Raw genomic sequence first — 22627 nt, forward strand, 5'->3', positions numbered from 1 at the left:
CAGACGTGCCGGAAAGAGCAGGGGCCGCGTGGGGAGTCTACCGGAGCCTTCACGAAGCTACGCCGCGTGTCCAGGAAGGCCTGAGCGCAACGCCGACTCACACTGCTTCCGGATGAATCCTTGGTTATACATCGCGTCCAAGAAAACAAAGTCGCTGAAGATGGAGCGTTCCAATACGACACCTTGTCCTGTTTAAAAACAGGGAAACAAAATCCAAAGTTCAGACAGATAAAAACCCAAGGCCCCAGAGACGAGTAATTTCACTTTACAAAGAGACAAGTTCTCTACCATACCGTTCAAACGTACGTATGTGTGCTCATAAGCGAGAGACTGTTTTCGAGAACTAGAACATTTCTGGTTCGGGCAACGTAACATTCATCTCATTCCGCCGGCTGCAGCAGAAACCCCCAGTTACGAGGAAGGTGCCTCACAGCTTCCGTAGCTTTCCCACCCCACCTGCTCACTGCAATCCCGACACACCCCGACTGCTCTGCCAGACCCCGGCGGCACCCACCGCTCTCCCCCCGGGCCCAGTTCATCAGCAAACCACCGGCGTCCTCCCAAGCACATCCAGAAGCTGACCTTTCCGCCGCAGCTGCCTCCCTGCAGCCAGGCATCCTCACCGCTGGCAAGGTTCCCGCCCCCGCCACCAAGTAGGCCCTGCGTCCGTGCTCGCCCCCGGCTGCTCTCACAGCAACAGAGGGGCATTTGCAAAACTCAAGCCAGACCGCGTTACTCCTCCGCTCAAATCTGCCAGTGGCTTCCTCTCTCCTCCAGAGGAAAACCCATCCTGCCCGGGCAACTTCTCTGACCTCATCCCGTCCACTTCCGGCCTCACTCCCTGCACTCCTGCCACAGGGGCCTCCTGTGACTACAGCCACTCCGAGCACCGGTCCCCCCGGGCTCAGCCCAGCTGTGCCAGGACAGAGGCCTTCCCCAACCTTCCCACCTGCAAGCAGGGCCCCGGCCCCACGGCAAACCCCTCCTCAGCTTCTCACGACCTGACGTGGCACTGAACGCCCCCGCATTTACTGTTCATCTCCCCAGGAAAACGTAAGCTCCGGGAGGGTGCGGGCTTCACTTTCTGAACCCCAGCTCCTAGAATGCACCTCACGCAACGGGCACTCACAAAACACTTAACGGTTAGTACAACACAGACAGAGACGAGTAAGTTTTTGTTTAAAGTGATTCTTCTAAACTTTAAGAAAGGGAGAGTCCCAAGAGGTGAAGTATGCTTCAGAAAGAATCTGGAATGAGCCAAGTGTCAGCGTTAATCCCAAGCCACCAACCAGTTCCCGTGAGCCAGGTCCTGGTACAGAACATCACGAGGTGACCGCATCTTTTCTTAGAAGCAGCACCAACGAAAATCAGGGCTTCCGTTCATAGAAGGAAAAGTACCACTAAGGATGTTCTGAACACCCAAGACAAAAATTAGACTCCTCTGTAACCGTTTCGGTCAAGAGTGAATCCTGCACCTCCTGGCCTGTGTCATATACGTGGAACCCTCCTGGCAGTGGTTCCCAAATGCCGCTTTGCAAACCAGTTCTGTCAGTCACCTGGGGTCCCCGTCAAACATGCTGTACCTTCTCATCCTCACACCCCACGAAGCAGACCCTCCAGGCGGCAGCTGAGCGGTCTGTAAATGGCTCACCAGGTAACTGGCGACCGGGCGTGGCCATCACTGTCGTAAGAGGCGGACACAAGGCTCATACAATCTGCACCCCCTCCTCTCACGTGCACACACGTCATCTCCACCTGCGAACTCAGCACCGCCAAGGCTTGGGAGCTATGCCCAAGCACCCCGGCGTCTGTTACCGATTCTCAGAGCATGCTGGGGTAGGGGCCGAGCGTCACCCACGCTGCTGGTGCCCGGGATAACGCAGTCCCTCCTGGATTGGACCCCACTCTGTGCTAACTTTATGTCCTGAGCCCTGCTGCTGGTCTCCCAGGCTGCAAACGGTACCCGCCCCAACATACAGTCCTCGTCCATCTCTTGCCGGCTTCCAGTGACTTCCAGAAACACACCCCCCTTCCAGTCGTCCGGGCCCTTGGGGCCTTGCGTGTTCTGCCTCCACCACCGCTGCCCTTCCTCCAGGTTTCGCTGCTCCCCAGTGGACTGATGGCGGATCCCAGCCCATCTCTGGGCCCTAGGGACGAGCTTACTTTGTGTGTCACATCTCTGTGTGACTCACAGCTCCGTCTGCAGGAGTCTGACTCCACTTCCTCACAGCCCTTTAGAGGCTCTCTCTTTCTTCCACGGCTTTGAACATTTCACTGCCATGCCTACACTGGCGGCACAGAAATTCCACACAATCCATACCCCTCGCTCCGGCACGCGAAAATGAAACACGGTTCGGGGACTTTCATTCCGAAGCAATAGCAGCGTGGGTCTCGGGGAATTTATGATCCTGTTAAAAAGACAGAACCTGCCTCCCCAAACGCCCTTAAAGAAAAGCTCTGCTTCGTGGCAGTCTACAATGGCGATTCCAGAAGGGGTTCACGTGCAGGACACGCCCGAGCGCCGCCCGGACACCGTACCCGTGCTCAGCAAGTGCTCCAGGGCGTCCGCGTACTGCAGGAGGCGGCTGGCGTACAGCCAGGACTGCAGGCGGTAGCTGTTGCCGTCGTTACTTCTCGGGTCCTCGTAAAACTTCTCCACGCTGCAGCTGCCGCTAAGCTCCACGTCCAGGGGCCTCCCGTCTCCCGTCACGCCGTCCACGTAGTGGATCCCGGCTTCGGGGAAGTGCTTCAAGCCTGAGAAGAAGCAATGTGATGCGAACGCTTCCCCCGCCATCGGCGGGCAGCAGGGACTCACAGAAAGCAAGCCCCATCTGAATACAGGGCGGAGGCCGGTGGCACAGGACCCGGGGCAAGTCACCCTCACGCCTGCGTCCACACAGGACACTCAAGACGACGTGTCCGGAGCACTCGTGGAAGACAAGCATGTCAGCGAAAGGGCCGGCCTACAGTGTGTCCCTGGTACCCTCGCGGGAGTTCCTCCCGAAAAGGAGAGCGGCCCACGACCGCGGGGAGCCCCCAACGTGCGACTGGGCACCAGCCCGTCAGCTACCACGGGAAGTACGATGGCCTCTTCACCGGGAGTCAGGAGATGTGGTTCGGGTCCCGGCTCCGCACTCACCAGCTGCGCGACAGCAGCCCCCTCCGGAGCTCACCCGTCTGCAAGCGACAGCAGTGATCAGGGCCCCACCCTGGAGGACCGTCACAGAGCTCGGGTGAGACCGCTCACGTGAACGTGCTCTGCTGACATTATCAAGAAAAAGTTCCAACGCAAACTGACAGCCAGTATGGATTTAAAAATCTTTCCAAATCCGAAAGATTAAAAGTAGATTTTAGTGTATCTTAAAAATGTAAAATACCTACCTCGGGCCCAATTCCACCCAGTCTATATGAAAGTACAACCAAACTCAAATAAGCAACGATGCACCTGAGAGAAAGGAGCTCCACGTGACATATATCCATACCTAGTTTCTCTGCTATGTGTTTTGCAAGCTCGCCTTTTCCGGAACAGATATTGCCGTCTACAGTTATCACTTTGCTGTGTTCTGTGAATTTTTTGGTTGTTCTTTCGCCGAGTATGTATGCCAAAGGGCCATACTGTAGCCTGCACTGGGCGCCTGTATGAATTCCTTCCTGGAAAACACAACAGCATGACGTGAGCATTCCACTTCCCGCAGGCACCAGCAGCTATTAGGTAAAAATGCCAGGAAGACCTCTGGTGAGAAAAATACCAACATCTATCCGACTTTGGCTCAGGTCATGACCTCACAGTTCCTGAGTTCAAGCCCCATGTTGGGCTCTGTGCTGACAGCTCAGAGCGTGGAGCCTGCTTCGGATTCTGTGTCTCCCTCTCTCTCTCAAAAATAAACAAACGTTAAAAAAAAAAAAGAAAAACAACCCAACATCTAGGGGCACCTGGGTGGCTCAGTAAGTTAAGTATCCAGCTCTTGGTTTCGACTCGGGTCATGATCTCATGGTCTGTGGGATGGAACTGTTTCAAAACTCTGCACGGACAGTGCAGACCCTGCTTGGGATTCTCTCTCTCCCTTAGCTCTCTGCCCCTCCCCCTGCTCATGCACGCTCTCTCAAAATAAATAAACTTGAAAAAAAGCCAACATCTACATTTTTATTACCTAGTTATTTAATTACCGGTCTCCCTGCCCCACCCCCCAGCGTAAGTTCATAAGTACAGGGGGATTGTTGGTTTTGTTCACTGTTAAATCCTCAGGGCCTGGAACAGTGCCTGAAACAGAATACGCTTACCATGTTCAATATAAGTTGGACGGATGGATGGATGGATGGATGGATGGATGGAAGGAAGGAAGGAAGGAAGGAAGGAAGAAAGGCAGGGAGGAGGAGGCGAAGGGAAGACAGGAGTAAGGGAACAGAGCATTTTTCTAGTCCAGATTCCTGTCCTGAGCTCTGGACCTGGTTACCTGCCTTTAAACAGCTCCATCCAGAAGCCCTGAAGGTATCTGACAACTAACAGGCTTAAAACTGAAAGTTAACATCCATACCCTAACCCCCAAATCTGCTTTCCTTCCCAAGTTCCCTATCCGCTATCCACCAAGCAAAACCAAGCAAACACAGGATCACCTTGGATATCCTCCTCCTCCTTCCAACCCTACAGGCACTCACAAAATCCTACTGACCTTAATTCTTAAACCTCTCAGGAGCGAACTGTCCTGCCCCTGTCCCCACTGCACTGACTGTGCAGACTTCTTCACATCTCTCACCTACAGCACAACGTCTTGTCTCCTGTCTCCAACATACCCGTTCTCTGCTCAAAAGCCACATGATCTACTCTACACAGCACACAACACACGCACACAGAAAGCAACACAATCAAAAAGCAAGCAACTAAGAAAATCCTTAGTGTATATAAAAGTTGTATAGATCAATAAGGAATAGTGACAGAATAAGGAAGAATAGGAACTCATAGCTTATTTTTAAAGTATCAAAAATAGCCAAAAACTGTATGAAAAAACGTTCATTCACTTACTTATTCATTCAACAAGTATTTACTAGGAGCCCACACGATGCAGTGCGCTTTTTCTAGACAGCTGGGGATGGGGATATGAGCAAAAGCGTTCCACAGGACAACAAAACAGAGAAGTTACAGCTGACCCTTGAACAGTACAGGAGTTTGTGGTGCCGACACCCCCCCCCCCATGCAGTTGAAAATCCACGTACAACTTCTGACTCCCTGAAAACTTGACTATTAATAGCCTACTGTTGACTGGAAGCCTTACCGGTAACACAGAAAGTTGATGAACACACACTTTGTACATGTATCATACACCGTATTCTTAAATGAAGCAAGCTAGAAAACAAATTACCAAGAAAATCATAAGGAAAAGAAACTACATTCACAACACTGTACTTATAAAAAAAAAAAATCGCAAATAAGCGGACCCACGCAGTTCAGACCTGTGTTGTTCAGGACTCAACTGTCAACAGCATATGAAGTGCTGTGGAGAGCAGCATGGCACATGGGCCGGGCTGTGTGTTACAACAGGTGGCTACGGAGCCTCTGAAGAAAGAGTAACATTTGAGCAAAGACTGGAAGGTGCTGAGGGAACTGGCCAAGTGGACATGTGGAAGAGGGTCCTTCAGGCAGAGGAAACTGTTCGCACAAATGTCCGGAGGCCAGAGTGCTGCAAAGCCAGCAGGGCCAGGCTCTATGCCAAGTGGACCAGGCAAAAGCAGAGGAGATGATAAGGAGATGTTGATCGTATTGTACCTTGAACCCTAGACATCCATCACCCCCTCCTCCAGGCTACGTATGAGCCATGCGCAAACTGTTTCCATTTGCGTCCACAACTTGAACATAGCACCGATGTGGCACAAAGCAGATGCACGGTAATGTCTCGTCAAGCAATCAGCCATTTCCCGACCTCAAAATCTTTAGGAAGTGCTTTTTTATAGAGTTACAGGAGTACTCTCCACAATTTCCCATCCTCAGTCCCGTTTACTGCTCTCTAGAATCATATGCAATAACTGATCTTTCATGACACATTTCCCATTCCTTTGCGTATTCAAGTAACAAGGTGTGTACCCTTTTCTTCTTACTCATTTTTCTCCCACTTACTGAAGTTCATCTATATCCGCTGTAGAAAGTACCAGGAAGTGAACGGTTATGGGGCGGGGGGGAGCAATCTGTCTAGTGCATGTACTGCAGCAAAATATCACCTCCTTTATTCTGGGTCCCTCACTTCCACGATCACAATTCCCAGGACACCAGATATTAAAAAGGTAATCACTTTTCTTTGGCGGCCTGAGTTATCGCCTAAAAACACGTATATGACTTTGATAAGACAGTTGCACTGTTCTAAAATCCTCTCATCAAAATCTTTAGGAAGGAGGTCAAGCAAGTCCCTTTACAATTTGACACCAATGTAGCTCCAGCCCTTAGCAAGCAAAGACGCTACTCTGCGACCACAGTTACAAAAGAAAGTTCCCTAAGGTTGCCGGCCTCAGTTCTTTTGCTTCCTTGGTTCTCTCTGCGTCAACGTCATCCCACTGTTCTCAGCCGTAGGAAGTCCTAATCCCTTCGGATCTAACCAGACGCCTTCTCTTCGCTTTCTGCTCCACAGTCACATCCCCGCGGCGCCCAGCAAGGGCTGGGCCCCAACTGGGCTTCACCGAGCAGCGGTGGATGCCGCTTATAGTGGATGAGGAGCGCGGGCCCCGGGCTCTCCTAGGCTCGGCCGCACCTGCTCGTGCGCCCGTCGTCCTGCCGCACCGGGGCACCTGCAGGCTGGCCTCCCACGCCACGGCGGCCCGGCGGCCGAGTCACCTCCGCTCCCCTCCAAGCCTTGTGCTCGGAGCTCAGGTGACACGGCCCGGAGAAGCTCCCGGCCCCCGGCCAACCTGCCCGCGACTCAGGACCGAATACTCCGGGGGCCGCGGGTGTCCCCCCGAGAGTGACCCCGGCAGCCGCGGCCCCGAGGAGCGGGAAGGTGAGGGAGTCGGCGCCGGAGGACGGGCCGGCACCTCCCCCCGCCCGCCGCTTGCCGCTCACCACGCGCTGGACGACCGCCGCCAGGCCCCGCGCCGCCGCCGACGCGGGGAGCCCTCTCAGCAGCCTCAAGGCCATGGCTCCGCGGTCCGCACCGGCTCAAGGACCCGAGGGGACGCGGTCGCGGCGGGGTCCTCTTCCGCGGCCGGCGCGCCGCCGTGACGTCACGGCCGGGGTGCCCGCGCGACGCCTGTCAGGAGCGTCCGGGCGCGAGGCGCAGGCGCAGGCGCAGGGCGTCGGGGTGTGGGCTCCCTCTGGACGGCCGCCCCGGCCGGGCTCCCGCTGCGCCTGCGCCTCGCTCGGCCTTCGCAGGGTCCGGCCGCCCGACCTGGGCCTGCGGCTGCGACAGAGACGCTGGAGAGCGTCGGCGGGACTCCGCCGGGGTCCCGAGGCCGCCCCGGCGCTGGCAGGTGCTGCGCCCGGGACTCCCCGCTCCCGCCCGCGGCCCCGAGGCCGGCCCGGGCGGACCTGCAAATCACCTGGGTTTCCCCGCCCCCCCTCCCCCCCCCGGAGCCGGAAGCCCGTCCGAGGCCGGGAAGGTGGCCCAGGACTGGGGCGGGGAAGGGAGAGGGGCCGCGGGCGGACCTGGCCGCCCCAGGGCCCTTTCCGGCGTCCTCGTCCTCCCGGCCGGGCCCGAGGGACCCCGGGTCTGGCAGGGCGTGCGGCACCTCGGACGACACTGGAACACGCGCGCGCTGTGGGTGCTCCATCACCGCAGTCCTTTCGAGGGTCCTGGTGCTCGCCTCCCCGGTTAGCACGAGTTGACTTCCACGTGAGATGTCTTTCCTGCCTGCCGTTCGGAAAGGTGTCCGAATCTCCCATCTCTCGGGCTTCTTCTCAACACCCGGACGTTTCTATCGTTTAACCTCCTCTCGGCTTCGGCTTTTTGGAACGATCGTGGAATTGCATGCCCGAGTGGGAATGCCGTTGTGAACACGAAGGTCGGCCAATGATGCTTCTCCGATGCGAGAATCCTGCTTATCCACAGTGAAGAGTCCTACTCCGCAAAGCCAGAGCGTCTGCCTTCGGAGACCGGGGATAGGCCCTGAAACCTGTTTCACAAGCGGATTCTGATGTCAGTGGCCGGCACCGAGAGAAATACTGTTCTAAACCCTGCGTTTTCTGAGAGCGGGCGCCGCGTTCACATCCTACCTCCATGGTGTCCCCGGCCCCAAGCAGAGCCCCTGACACATTGCACACGCACCTCCAGTAAGCAGGTGTGACCAGGGAGCCCTAAGTCCTCCAGCCCCAGGGAATCACCAAGGTGTCCCATCACTCTGGGGAGCCCACTGCCCTTTCCAAGGTGTTGCAATTCTGGGCGGGGGGCTCTGTCAGCTTTTCTCATCTTTGTTACCTGTCCCGTTGTATCTTGCCTCCAGAACTCCCATTCGCTGGGATCTTTCCCAGCCTGACCCCAGACGAAGACACATGCTTTATGTTATTTTCCAAGATAAAGTTCTTGTGTGAACAACTTGTACCGACCGCAGAGGGAGAAAGGGAGAGAGGCCACAGTCCAGTCGGAAACAAAGTCAGGTTAAGTTAATATCAGACACCACTGCCCTGAAGCTCTTCACACATGCCTGACAGGTGAACCACGGTCAGGCCTCCCAGCATCCCCCCTCCCCCCCACCCTGCTCTGTTCTGGGTGTGAAGGCACTTTGCAGACCTGGCCTCCTCTCGTCTCCTCCCTGGTACCTCCTCCAGGGCTGGACCCTGAGACAGAAGGACAAGAGACATTCTACTGGACACAGCTCTGAACACGGACGTTTGTGAGGAATATTGAAGTAAGGGATGTTACATATAACTGCTTTTTTAAAACCAAAATTTATTTAAACAGATCTAGTAACTAGAGTAAGTTAAGCTCTTGGTACACAAATAGTATGTTTTGAGTGTCCCTGGTTGTGAGCCCTTCGTAAACACCCTGTTATGGGACCTTGATAGCCAGCTACGACCAATACTGTCCTTCCCTGTCCTGAAACACTGGGAAAGGAAACAGTGCACTCAGGAAATTCATTTCCAAATGAGCTCCATTTATAAATACCCTGCAAGTTATAATTCTGTCCAGCTTCAGTTTGAGCGATCGTATGATCACTACAACAGTGAAACCAAAGGAGAGAAGATTCAATATTGGTTCATAAGGAAAAAGCGATGTTTCTGGATCAATAGGAGATACTTGCACTATCCTGAGATCACATAACTTGTGAGGCTTTACTGGTGAGATTCACATTTATGTAAAGTACACTTAGAAAAGGCTGTCCCCCAAATCATAATCTCTCAAGTCTCTGAGATACTGTATGATACCTAATGTGTTAGTACCAACGAGCATCATAAATCTAGTGACGGAAACCTCGCGGTAACGGAGAAGTTGAGTGCGTGTAGCTGGCTGCAGCTACGGCTGGACCTAGATTCGATCACTATTCTTGTGTCACTTCTGACTTCTGCTTCCCTGGAAACTTGCGTCCCCACGAAAACCCATACATGATGTTGGTCACAGCTTCATTATAATAGCCAGATGCTGGCCAGTTAAACAGACCATGACAGGTGCACACCGAGGAATGCTGTCGGCATTGACAGAAAAGAACAAACCAGGAATCACACTATGTGGAAAATAACTTCCGAGAAAGTTCAACATTTGTGCATCTCTCCCAACAATACCACATGATCTTTTTTTTTAATTAATTAATTTATTTTGAGAGAGAGGGAGAGACAGAGTGTGTGTGCACACATGAGCGGGAGAAGGGCAGAGAGAGAATCCCAAGAAGGCTGTCCTGTCCTGTCAGCACAGAGCCCGACGAGGGGCTCGATCTCATGAATCGTGAGGTCATGACCTGAGCTGAAATCAATAGACGCTTAAGCGACTGAACTCCCAGGCGCCCCAGCACCACACAGTGTTGACTACCGTGGCTCCAGACCAAGTCTCAAAGTTGGTAGGCTAATTTCTCCACGTCCATTCTCCCTTGAAATTGTTTTAGCTGGTCCGCTTCCATTGCCTTTTTGTGAACATTTAAGGGCAATCCTCTCTGTATGTGCAGAAACTCCTGCCGCGATTCTGATGGTAATTGTGTTAAACCTGCATAGCAGTTTGGGGAGATTTCGCCTCTTTGCCGAGTCTTCCTACCCGTGCCCAACAGATGCCCCCATTTATTTGCATCTTCTCTGGTTCCTTCCACCAGCACGCCACGCTTTTCAGCATGTAAGTTCTGCATTTAAAAACTGTTGAGTGCCTTTAAATGGAATTTTAAATTTTGGTTCCCTTGTGTTTGTTGCCAGAGCATAAGAACACAACTGATTGTTGTACGCTTAGTTTGTATCCTGTGGCCTTGCTGAATACACCACTAGTTCTGGAAGATGTCGTGTAGATGCCTTGGGACTTCCTATGTAGACAATTACGTCATCCGTAAACAGGAACAGCTTTATTTTCGTTCTTTGCAGGCTGAATGCTGTTTGCCTCTTTTCCTGTCCTGGCTGCACCGGCTGCCACTTGGGGCTCTGTGTGGGACAGCAGCGGCGGGAGCCTGCCCCCTCGAATTCCCAGGGGAAAGCATTCAGCTTGGGGTTAAGTGTAACGCTAAGTCCAGGAGGTTTGTTACTTCTCGTTATGAAGCTGGTGCGGCTCCCTGGGTTCCTTGCTTCCTGAGAACTGTTCCCGTGAACGGATGCTAGACGTTGTCAAGCAGTTTTCCAGCATCTATTGATAACAGCATGACTTCTGCTCCTGCCTGTTAATATGATGGATCTCAGTGATTGGCTTTTGACTGTTGAACCAGCCTTGTATCCCTGAGCTAAACCCCACACGGTCATGTGTCAGGCTTTTTGTATATTGCTGAATCCTATTTGCAAACGTTTTCAACGAGTTTTTTTCACGTATATTCACGACAGAGATGGTCTGTAGTTTTCAGTCTGCACCGTGTTTGCAAGGTTATGGCATCAGGATAATACTGGATTCATAAAACCATCTGGGAAGTGTTCCTCTGTTACTCTCCCCATCACTTCCTGTTGGTGCACTCCCGACTGCCCCTTTGCCAGCGATGCTGGACTCACCTGCGGTATCGGAGGGACTGTCCAACAACGCAGAAGAAGAATGAGCCCCTGGGCCGGGACTCCTGCACCCAGCAAAGCTGTCCTTCAGATGTAAAAGGGGAAACAGAGACACTCTGGGGTGAAGGAAAACTGAGAGACTCTGTTTCCAGCAGGCCCCCACCCCTAAAGTCTGGCTAAAGGAGCCCTCCAAACAGAGAGAAAACGGTAACAAGAGGCTGGGCGCTTCGGAAAGAAGGGATTACCATGGCATGGGTGAAATATAATACACCATCCTTCACCTTGGGAGTTTCTCAGATCACATTGGATGGTTGAGGCAAAAATTGTAACATCATTTGGTACGGTGTTTAATGTATGTGGAGGAAACACTCAAACAAGCACATTTAGAAATGGGGGGGTGGTGGTGGTGGTGCAAGGACTTCAGTGAAAGTAGCATTTCGCTCTCCCACCAGAAACGATAAAGCAGTGATATGACAGGTTAAGTCACGAGCACTTGCTGTGATATCTAGAGCAACCGCTAAGGAAACCACGCGATACAGAACCGTACTGCCCAAAACATCACCTCAGAAGTAAGTTGAATTGTTATTATTATATTACATCTAAATCAAGATGGCTCTCTAAAGAATGTAAAACTTTCCAACCAGAAGGTAAGAAAAAAGGAGAAAGAAAGAAAGAAAAAAAACAGACATCGGCCCTAATAATGATTTGCTAACCTAAATTATCCAAATTGAATTTGTAATTTAGGGGGCGCCTGGGTGGCTCAGGCGGTTGAGTGTCTGAATTTGGCTCAGGTCGTGATCTCACGGTCCATGAGTTCAAGCCCCGCGTTGGGCTCTGTGCTGACAGCTCAGGGCCTGGAGCCTGCTTCGGATTCTGTCTCTCTCTCTCTCTCTGCCTCTCCCCTGCTCATGCTCTGTCTCTCTCTGTCAAAAATAAATAAACATTTAAAAAAATTAAAAATTTCCCCCACCTCCCAAAAAAGAGAAATTGCCAGGCCCTCTCGTTCACTGGAGAATTCAGCCAAACATTTAAAGATTTAACTGTATATAGTATCCTCTGGAAAACAGAAGAGGGAACACCCCCCAGCCCAGTCTGTGGTATCCAGACAAAGCACATACACAAAAAATGGGGGGAAAACCAGTTAGACCAATATCTCTCATGATCTTAGACACAAACATCCTGATCAAATGTTAGCATATTGAATACTGTACAGCAATGTGTAGAGTGAAGACACCAGCACCATGGGATCTGTTTAAAGGCTGGAAGGCTGATGTGATATTCAAAAATCGATCACTGCGATTCCCCTTAACAGGTGAGGAAAACCAGTGATCAAAACATCTGCGGTAGAAGAAGCATTTGACAAAATATGACACTGATACATGTTTTTTTAATTTTTTTTTTACCGTTTATTTATTTTTGAGACAGAGAGAGACACAGCGTGAGCAGGGGAGGGGCAGAGAGTGAGGAGACAGAGAATCGGAAGCAGGCTCCGGGCTCCGAGCTGTCGGCACAGAGCCCGACGCGGGGCTCGAACCCACGAACCGTGAGATCATGACCCGAGCCGAAGTCGGACGCTCAACCGACTGAGCCCCCCAGGCGCCCCCAGAACATCTATGTACAAACCGTACAGCTGACATCACACTTCCTGGGAAGATACCTGCTCTCCCCATTCGTTCAGCAGAGCCTTGGAAGTCCTAAACAATACAGCAAGGTAGGAATAAAAAGGATGTAAAAGGCGTACGATTGGAAAGGAAGACACCAGACTGCCTTTATTCATAGATCACACGACTGGCTATGTAGAAAATCCAGAGCCAGACACCAAAACATGTCCCTAGAAGTAACAAATGAGGTCTGCAAGGTTGCAGGTTACAAAGCCAACACAAAATCTGCATATTCCTATATACTAACAACAAGTGGAAGCTGAAACCTAAAAATGCAATAGCGTTAATAATTTCTCCAGAATAAAAGTGTAATACTTAGGGATACTCTAGCAAAGCGCGTCCAGGATCTGTACGCTGGGAACAGACCACCAGAGAAAGAAGTCAGAGAAAACATCAATCGTCAGAGAGATTTGCTGCGGTTCCCGGACTTTAAGACTCAGCAAAGCGATAATGTCGGTTCTCCTCTAAATGATCTGTACGTTTAATGCACTTCCCAACAAAATCCCATCAAGATTTTTTTGTGCACATGAAGAGGCTTATTATAAATTTATAAGGAAACATACAGGCCCTTCAATCATTTCAAAAAAGAATAAAGTGGGAGGAGCCAATCATCCCTGCAATGTTAGGGATTTACCAATTAGCTACGTTTCTCAAGACCTGTGGTCTTGGTGGAGGGACAGACACACAGATCAACGTAACAAAACAGAGGATCATAAATAAACCAACACAAATATTCTCAACCGATACTTGACAGAGTACAAATGCAATTCAGCGAAGGAAGGGGGGGCTTCTTACACAACGGTGTTGCAGAAGTCGGACATCCATGGGCCCAAAACACTGAACGTGGATGTGCCCCTCACCCCACACGCGAAAATTAACTCAAAATGATCACGGGGGTAAATGTACACCTACAAAGTCATAGACACTAGTGACAGAATTACCTTCAGGACCGAGGACCAGGGAAGGACTTCTTGGACTTGACCTCAAGAACGTGATGCACGGAAGGGAAACGTGGTTCATGGAACCCCACAAAATCAAAAAGGTTTGTTCTGTCGGGGACCCTACGCGGACGGAAGGGCAGCGGCAGAGGGGGAGAAGAGGCGCGCAGCCTGACAAAGGCCTTGCGTTCGGGACCCGTAAGGGACTCTCAAAGCTGAACATTCAGAAACAGCCCAGCTAGAAAACGGGGAAAAGATGTGAACAGACACTTCCCGGAAGAGGACACACGATGGCCACCAAGCACGCGAGAAGACGTTCCGCATCGCTAGCCGTTGGAAAAAGGTAAATTAAAGCCCGAGGAGGCGCCGCCGCGCCCTTGCCGGAGGGGCGGAGTGAGACACGGCCGTGACCCCCGCGCTGGAGAAGACGCAGAACCTGGTCACGCGGTCGCCGGCGGCGGGACGGGAAGCTGCGCGGCCGCTCTGCTGGAGAGTCGGCAGGTGCCTTTGGCGCTAAAAACGGGCTGAGGTCCAACCCGGCCCTTGGTCTGCGGAGAAGTGAAAACAGGTTCACAGAGAGACTTGTGCTTGTGCTTGACTGTTTACCGCACCCTCGTGCCTCGCACGCAGCCAGCCGCTGGGCCCCCCCCCCCCCCCGCTTGTCCTTGCGCGCTGGGCACCCCTGCTACAGAGCACTGGTCGGCAATAAAAACAGACTGTGGGTGGACCGCAGGGGAATCAGGCTGAGCGGGAAAAGCCGATCTCAAAAGATCACGCACGGTGTGATTCCGTTTGTATAACATCCTTGAAGGCACAGTTACAGAGATGGAACAGATCAGCGCTTGCCAGAGGCCAGGGCATGGAGTGTGCCCCCTGTGGTGACGGAAACATTCCACATCCTAGAAGGTGGCAGCCCACGAAGCAATAAAACTACAAAGGTACAGGTGTGTGTGCACACGCGTGCACACACACACGCGCACACACACACACACACACACACAGATGAGTGCACGTAGAATTGGTGGGAACCCAGATACCTTCTGTGGATCGCACTGAAGTCAGTGCCCTGCTATTCACGCTGAACTCGTCACACAAGATGGTGTCATCAGGGAAGCCTGAGCGAAGGGTGCAGAGAGCCTCCCTCTATGTCTCCCTGCGACCTCCTGTAAATCTATAATTATTTCAAAAAGAAAGTTCTAGAGGTGCCTGGGTGGCTGAGTCACTTAAGCGTCCAACTTTGGCTCAGGTCATGATCTCACGGCTCATGAGTTCGAGCCCCGCATCGGGCTCTGTGCTGACAGCTCGGAGCCCAGAGCCTGCTTCGGATTCTATGTCTCCCTCTCTCTCTGTGCCTCCCCTGCTCATACTCTGTCTCTGTCTCAAAAATAAATAAAAACATTAAAAAACAATTTTTTAAAAAAGGGGGTGCTTGGGTGCCTCAGTCAGTTGAGCATCCGACTTTGGCTCAGGTCATGATCTCATGGTTCACAAGTTCAAGCCCCGTGTCAGGCTCTGTGCTGACTGCTCAGAGCCTGGAGCCTGCTTCGGATTCTGCGTCTCTCTCTCTCTCTCTCTGCCCCTCCCCTACTTGTGCTCTGTCTCTCAAAAATAAATAAACATTAAAAAAATTTTTTTTAAAGAAAGTTCTAAAAATTGTGTTCTAGGTGCCAGCAACAAAGGAATAGAGATTAATTTTTTTAAATTAAAAAAGTAAAAAATTTTAAAGTTACCATTTGTGTTAGTTTTAAAAACCCAAAACTCAAATATGCCCAGAAAGATGTGAAAGATGAATACACTGAAAATAACAAACAGTATTGAGAAGTCGTAAGTGAATAGAGGGGTGTGCCTTGCTCTTGGATTAAGAGTCTCAAAATTCTAAAGATGACAGTTCTCTCCAGATCGATCTATAGATTCAGTATAATCCCAATAAAAATCCAACAAATTTTTATTTTGTGGAAATTGACAAGCTGATTCTCAAATATGTATCCCCAACCACCCATTTGGGAAGGGCTAAAGATAACCAAGGCAATCTTGAAAAGCAAGAACAAAGATGCTGGACTTACTACCAGACGTCAAGATTTTAAAAAGCCATAGTAACTACAACTGCATGGCATCAGTGCAGGAATAGACACATAGACAAGTGGAACAGAATTAGGAGTCCAAAAAGAGAGGAGGATGGGCAGACAGGGAGATGGATGGCTGGGTGAATGGATGAGTGGATAGATAGGTGATAGATAGATAGATAGATAGATAGATAGATAATAGATGATTGATAGATAGATGATTGATAGATGATACATAGATGATAGATGATAAATCGATAGATGATAGATATATAATAGATAATAGATATATAGATAGATGATAGATAGATAATAGATGATTGATAGAAAGATAGATGATAGATAATAGATGATAGATAGATAGATGATAGATAATAGATACATAGATAGATAGATAATAGATAGATGATAGATAGATGATAGATGATAGATAGATAGCTAATAGATAGATGATTGATAGAAAGATAGATGATAGATAATACATAGATGATAATAGGTAGATAATAGACAATAGATAGATATATAGATAGATATATAGATAGATAGATAGACAGGTGATAGATAGATAGATAGATAGATAGATAGATAATAGATGATAGATAGATGATAGATAGATAGATAGATAGATAGAGATAGATGATAGATAGATGATAGATAGATGATAGATAGATAGATAGATAGATAGATGATAGATAATAGATGATAGATAGATAGATGATAGATAATAGATAGATAGATAGATAGATGATAGATAGATATATAATAGATAATAGATATATAGATAGATGATAGATAGATAGATAGATAGATAGATAGATAGATAGGTGATAGATAGATAGATAGATAATAGATAGATGATAGATGATAGATAGATAGATAGATAGATAGATAGATAGATAGATAGATAATAGATGATAGATAGATAGCTAATAGATAGATAATAGATGATAGATAGATAGATGATAGATAATAGATGATAGGTAGATGATAGATAATAGATGATAGATAGATAGATAGATAGACAATAGATAGATAGATGATAGATAGATATATAATAATAGATAGATATATAGATAGATGATAGATAGATAGGTGATAGATAATAGATAGATGATAGATGATAGATAGATGATAGATGATAGATAGATAGATAGATAATAGATGATTGATAGAAAGATAGATGATAGATAATAGATGATAGATAGATGATAGATAATAGATGATTAATAGATAATAGATAGATAGATAGATAGATAGATAGATAGATAGATAGATGATAGATAATTTGGTTTATGGAAAGGGTGACAGTACAGAGGGGAAGACGTGGTCTTCTCAATAAATGGCAAGTGCCGGACACCTGGGTGGCTCAGGCGGTTGAGTGTCCAACTTCGGCCCAGGTCATGATCTCACGGTTCGTGATTTAAGCCCCGCGTCAGGCTCTGAGTGCTGACAGCTCGGAGCCTGGAGCCTGCTTCGGATTCTGTGTCTCCCTCTCTCTGCCCCTAACCCACTCACGTTCTGTCTCTGTCTCTCTCAAAAATAAATAAACATTAAAAAAAAATTTTTTAATGGCTGGTGGCTGAGTCCATTTGATATCCAGATAGAAAAGCAGGAACTTTAGCCGGTATCACATACCATAAATTAAAATCCACTTCAGGTGGGTTGTAAATCTAAACATGAAAATTTAAACAATAAAGCTCCTAAAATTAAATAGGAGAATATCTTTATGGCTTGGAACGGGCAAGCATTTCTTAAGTGGGAAGTAACTTGACTGTAAAGGGAGCAAACGGACAAACTGGACGTGAAAATAAAGCAGGTCCTCCTTACTGGAAGACACCGTAAGAGAAGGAAAAGGCAAACCCAGAAACCCAGAAACTAGGACATTTTTGCAATAAATGCATCGACGGAGGCACGTGCCCAGAGCATGGAAGAATGCCCGCACGTTGAAAACAAGCAGCGAGTAGATACGCGGCTAGGGGAAGACGTGGTGAGGGGCACCTGGGCAGGTGCACCTCCAGGACAGCCGACTGCTAACCTCACGGGGACACTGCGTTTGTCACTGGGGAACTACAGACTGAAGTACAGTGAGATCCCAGCATGACCCCAGGAGAGTGGCTGCTCTGAGAAATCCTTAGGACACCAAGGGTGGAGGAGACTCGGAGCGGCTGGGACCCTCACACACCGCTCACGGGAGCGAAGATCGGTGTACCCGCTACGGAAAACGGTTTGGCGGTTTCTACTAAACCTGCCCAAACACATGCCTCGCGTTGCACCAACTACAGGTGGCACCTACGTGTGGCACCTACACGTACCTCCGTCCAGCCCAGGCACACAGCTCGCAGCTGAATGTATATTAACGAGAAGAAATGACCCAGAATGCTCGCAGGGGCACTGCCCGTAAGAGACAGCATCTACAGCACCGTCCACGCAGTCAATGCATAGATGTGTTGTGATACGTTTACGCAAGGCGATATTACAGGCGATCCGCACGAGTCACTGCTACATGCAAAAACACAAAGGATTCACCCAAGCGTCCTAGCGAATGAAAGGAACCGTCCGGCATCTTCATGACTGCGTTCATAAAAAGCTCAAAAATGCCAAACCGCCTGCTGTCCTTTCGTGAAAACGAAAGCAGGTGAAGCTTTATGATTTGTGCACGGTTCTGCAGTTTGCTAAATTTCACTTGCAAATTGACTGTCGAAAGCATAAAGTGCAACATGAGATAGCATTTTGTTATCACTATGCATGAGACTTTAGGACATCTGATTGTCCTACTGTGAAAATCGACCTAGCCCAAGACCTTTTTCAAGGCAGCCTTAAATTCTTTGTTCCTCAGGCAGTAGATCAAGGGGTTGATTATTGGGGTGAGGACCGTGTACACAGCAGAGACGAGCTTGTTGGAGCTCCGGGAGTCGATGGCCTGGGGCCGGACGTACATGAAAAGCAAGGCCGTATAGAAGATGGTGACCACGGTGAGGTGGGACGCACAGGTGGAGAAGGCCCTCCAGCGGCCAGTGGCCGAGGGGATGCGCAGGACGGCCAGGGCGATGTGCCCGTACGACAGCACGGTGGCCACGAGCGGCAGCACCAGGATGACGAAGGCCAGGACGAAGTCCACCAGCTCCGCGGTCGAGAAGTCTGTGCAGGCCAGTTTGAGGATGGGGGAGATGTCACAGAAGAAGTGGTTCAGGACGTTGGAGCCACAGAACGTGGCGCTGGAGATAAAGTACACCTTGATCACGGAGACGGAGAAGCCGCACGCGAAGGAGACGGCCACCAGCCGGCCGCAGAGCCCCGTGGTCATGATGGCGTGGTAGCGCAGGGGGTGGCAGATGGCCACGTGGCGGTCGTAGGCCATGGAGGCCAGGAGCACGCACTCGGTGCACACCGAGGAGCTGAAGAAATAGAGCTGGGTCATGCATCCGACAAAGGAGATGCGCTTCCGCTGCAGGAGGAAACCGTCCAGCATCTTGGGGACGATGGCAGACACGTAGCAGATCTCCAGGGCGGACAGGGTGCCCAGGAAGTAGTACATGGGCCTGTGCAGGGAGGAGCTGCTCCGGACGGCGAGCAGGACGGCCAGGTTCTCCGCCAGGACGAAGAGGTAGGTGAGCAGGAAGAGGAGGAACAGCACAGGCTGCAGCCCAGGGGCCGTGGGGAAGCCCAGCAGGACAAACGCGCTGACCGTGCTGCTGTTCTGTCCCCTCATTCCCGTGTGCCGGGAGCCCAGGCCTGCAAAACACCATGGTTCCAGGGTGAGGGGCCTCGGGGCCACTCGGGAGAAGGCAGAGCTCCCCCCGCAGGAGAGGTTCAGCCCCAAGAGCGGATGCCGCGCTCCACGAGCAGCTGGGGGAACAGAAACAGTCCCCACGTGAAGCCTTTCCCATCACGAGGTTCCCGGTGTCCTTGGGGCCGGTCATGCTAAGGAGGGGGCCCTGCAGTGCCCGCCCACGTCGTCCTCCCTGTCCCACAGGGTGTCGTTTCCCTACAACCTGGAGTTCTCCAAAGACTCTAATCCCAGTAAGGAGATCCACAGTTCTCTGCAGCCAGGGTCGCGCCACGGTCGCCTGGTCCGCTGTTTGTCATCTCGCACCTTCTCCCTAAATCAGTAGATACCGAACCTTCCGCCTGGTTTCAGGGTTGATTTTATAAGAGGAAGGGACACCAGCGGGGCTCATGGGATGGTGGGATATGGTGCCCCAGGTTAGCCAGACCCCAGACCTAGGCACACCCACGGGGCTGGGGGTCTTAGGGAGCAGCAGGCACCTCCCAGGCTGGGAGGGAAAGTGGTCACATGTCTATCTTTGTGCCATCTCGAAACCCCTAAAAGTATGACAAAGCAGTAAAAAGATAAAAACCCATAACATCGAGACAGCAAAAGAGACCAGGAGGGGAATATCAGCAAGGGAAAGATTTCCACCCAACTCTGGAAGGAAGAAAGCAGATGGCAGAAAGTGGCCGGGGCAGCAAGGGTAGAGGAATCTAGAGTCTTCTCAAGGGCCTGTATCTTCCCAGCACCTGACAGGTGTGACGGGAGGAGGTGGAGGCGGTGAAAACAGGGCTCCTACATGCAGTCTGCTTCCAGAAAAGTCTAGTGGCTGCCCTTGCACGGCTCTCCCCATCCCCCGTGTGGGTCCCCAGAGCCGGCCTTGATGGGACAAAGGACCACGTCACCCTCATCACCCTCATCACGAACCAAGTATTGTAACATGAAACACGTCCCACCATCGTCACCAGGGCCCTAGGAAAACAAGGCTGACATCTCCAGGTTCAGATGAAGTCAGACCCAAATCGAAATGCTCACGGGCTTACCCGACACCGAGGCAGAACCAGGACGCAAGCCCGGGTCCTCCGCCCCCACGGCTGCAGCCCCTCCCCCCAGAGAGCAGCAAGAGAGAAAACAAAGCCATCTGGTCCTGGGTCAGAAGTCCGGAGTTGTCAAGAACGAAGATGGAGTTGCCTTCTGACACGAGACCCTAATAGTTTATACGAACCGAGATCACAAAATAAAAATATTTTTCAGAAGGAAGAGGCAGACGATGCCCTTTAAGGAAGAAATGCTGGCTACATAAGCTTTGTCACATCTGTGCCGGAACACTGTGTGGTCACTGACAAGAAGGGACACGTCTCTCCATAGGTATGGAGTGATTCCGAGATACACAGTTACATTTTCTAGATATTATTAGCAGCGTGTACAATGCGCCTCCCCTGGTGTAAGTAAGGGCACATATGTGAGCGGAGCGTGTGTGACGGTCACACGGGGGACTGGTGTGCCCGCTGCCCCAGGAGGGGGGAAGCAGGTGGCTGGGACACAGAGGTGGAGGGACACAGCGTCGACTTTTGCTGCTTTTTTCATTTTGTTTCCTGTAAACGTATTATTTATTCAAAACAGTGATCTATTACCTATTTTTGGATTCTCAAATTCTCCTTTAAAAAGAAAGCGTTACGGGCGGGATTAAACATTCAGCAAGTAGGTATTTCCCTAAGCCACAGTTCTACATCCATACAGAAAACCCACAGACTGAACGGGTCACTGGGAGCGAAACGTATCAGACAAGGTGCCGTGTGCCTCTAACGTGGCAAAACCCTCAAATCCGGGATCGCACAGCATCGTGGCGAAAACAAGGAGGTTGAGTGAAAAACCACAGAATCACAACAAAAGCATCGGTCCTCCCAAAATAATAGAGTAATTAAAACACAGAAAAGAAACCCTGGACACGTCGTGGAAATACAGCTGACCCTTGCACAACATGGGGTGAGGGGTGCTGACGCCTGTGCGGTCGAAAATCCACATTAGAACTTCTGACACCCCAAAAACCTAACTACGATGGACCACTGGTGACTGGGAGCCTTACCAATAACACGAACAGTTGATGCACACGTATTTTGTATGTTGTATGTATTACATACCGTATGTATGTAGAGAAAAGATGCTATTAAGAAAATCATCAGGAAGAGAAGGTACATTTACAGAACTGTAGTGTATTTATGGGGGAAAAAAATCCACATATAAGTGGACCCATGCGATTCAAACGTGTGTTGTTCAAAGGTCAACCGTACATGAATGGCATCTGTCAGGGCACGAATAAGTAGGCCCATTATTAAGAATCTAACGAACACGAAGTTAACAGATCTTTAGAGAAAAATGCATAGGAAATTCCAGGTCAGTGCCTGGCTTGCAGTGAGCACTTCATAAATGGTGGTAACATGCACAGGAGCTGAATTCATGAAATATAATAAAACAGTTCTCCCATCCATATACTGGTTAAACCCAAATATAAACCATAATGGAGCCCAGGGGGACACCATGTAAAGAGAGCCCCCAGCCTCGCGCACACGTTCCTGATGTCTGGGGTGCCCCCGGCCCGCCCTCAGCTCCGGCTGGTCCTGCTATGGGGCCCATCACCCCACACCCCCCTGCCCCCCGCATGGAGGCTCTATTCCCTCTGTTTGCCTCTGCCAGCCATCCCGGTCTCTGGCAACCGCACTTCCCCAGGCAGGAGCTGCCCCCTCGCTCACCAGTGGCCCGGCCACAAGCATGTTTGTGGGACCCGAAGGGGGGTCCCCGAACCTTAGGGGAGCGGATGGAGACGTGAAGCCCGGGACGGATAGGAGTGACAGCCCACGCAGCTCGGCCAAAAGTGCCGAGGGAGAGGTGGGGACCCCCCAGACAGCTGCTCCCCTCGCCTCTCCTCCTGGTCCTCGAATCCCAGAGACTTTTCTTCGAAAATGCAGAAATGGAGAAACCCTCTGATGTAGAAGTTGGGGAGGACAGAAGGCCACGCGCCTGACGTCTGGAGTATGTCGCCAGACCCCTGCACGTGGAAGGGGAGAAAGCGCTGATGAAGTCGACTAAACCTACAGAGCGTGTGGGAGCGATACAGCCCA

At 50.6% G+C, this 22627-nt stretch overlaps 2 protein-coding genes across 2 annotated transcripts in view; both read right to left on the bottom strand.

Annotated features, from left to right (window-relative positions):
• Window positions 1-7200, bottom strand: part of NDUFA10 (NADH:ubiquinone oxidoreductase subunit A10) — a 51684-nt gene extending 44484 nt beyond the window's left edge. The window contains exons 1-4 of the mRNA XM_042995882.1: window positions 7043-7200; window positions 3483-3651; window positions 2539-2754; window positions 102-188 (exon numbers count right to left, since the gene is read on the bottom strand). Coding sequence (XP_042851816.1) covers window positions 102-188; window positions 2539-2754; window positions 3483-3651; window positions 7043-7117 — 547 coding nt within the window. The 5' untranslated portion in view covers window positions 7118-7200. The remainder of the gene's footprint in view (window positions 1-101; window positions 189-2538; window positions 2755-3482; window positions 3652-7042) is intronic.
• Window positions 7201-18527: 11327 nt separating this feature from the next.
• LOC102953311 (olfactory receptor 6B2) lies at window positions 18528-19448 on the bottom strand. Its single transcript, XM_007085053.1, has one exon. It carries the CDS (start codon window positions 19446-19448, stop codon window positions 18528-18530), a length of 921 nt encoding a protein of 306 aa, XP_007085115.1.
• Between the last annotated feature and the right edge of the window lie 3179 nt (window positions 19449-22627).

This window comes from Panthera tigris, chromosome C1 (assembly GCF_018350195.1).
Source record: "Panthera tigris isolate Pti1 chromosome C1, P.tigris_Pti1_mat1.1, whole genome shotgun sequence".
Taxonomy (NCBI): domain Eukaryota; kingdom Metazoa; phylum Chordata; class Mammalia; order Carnivora; family Felidae; genus Panthera; species Panthera tigris.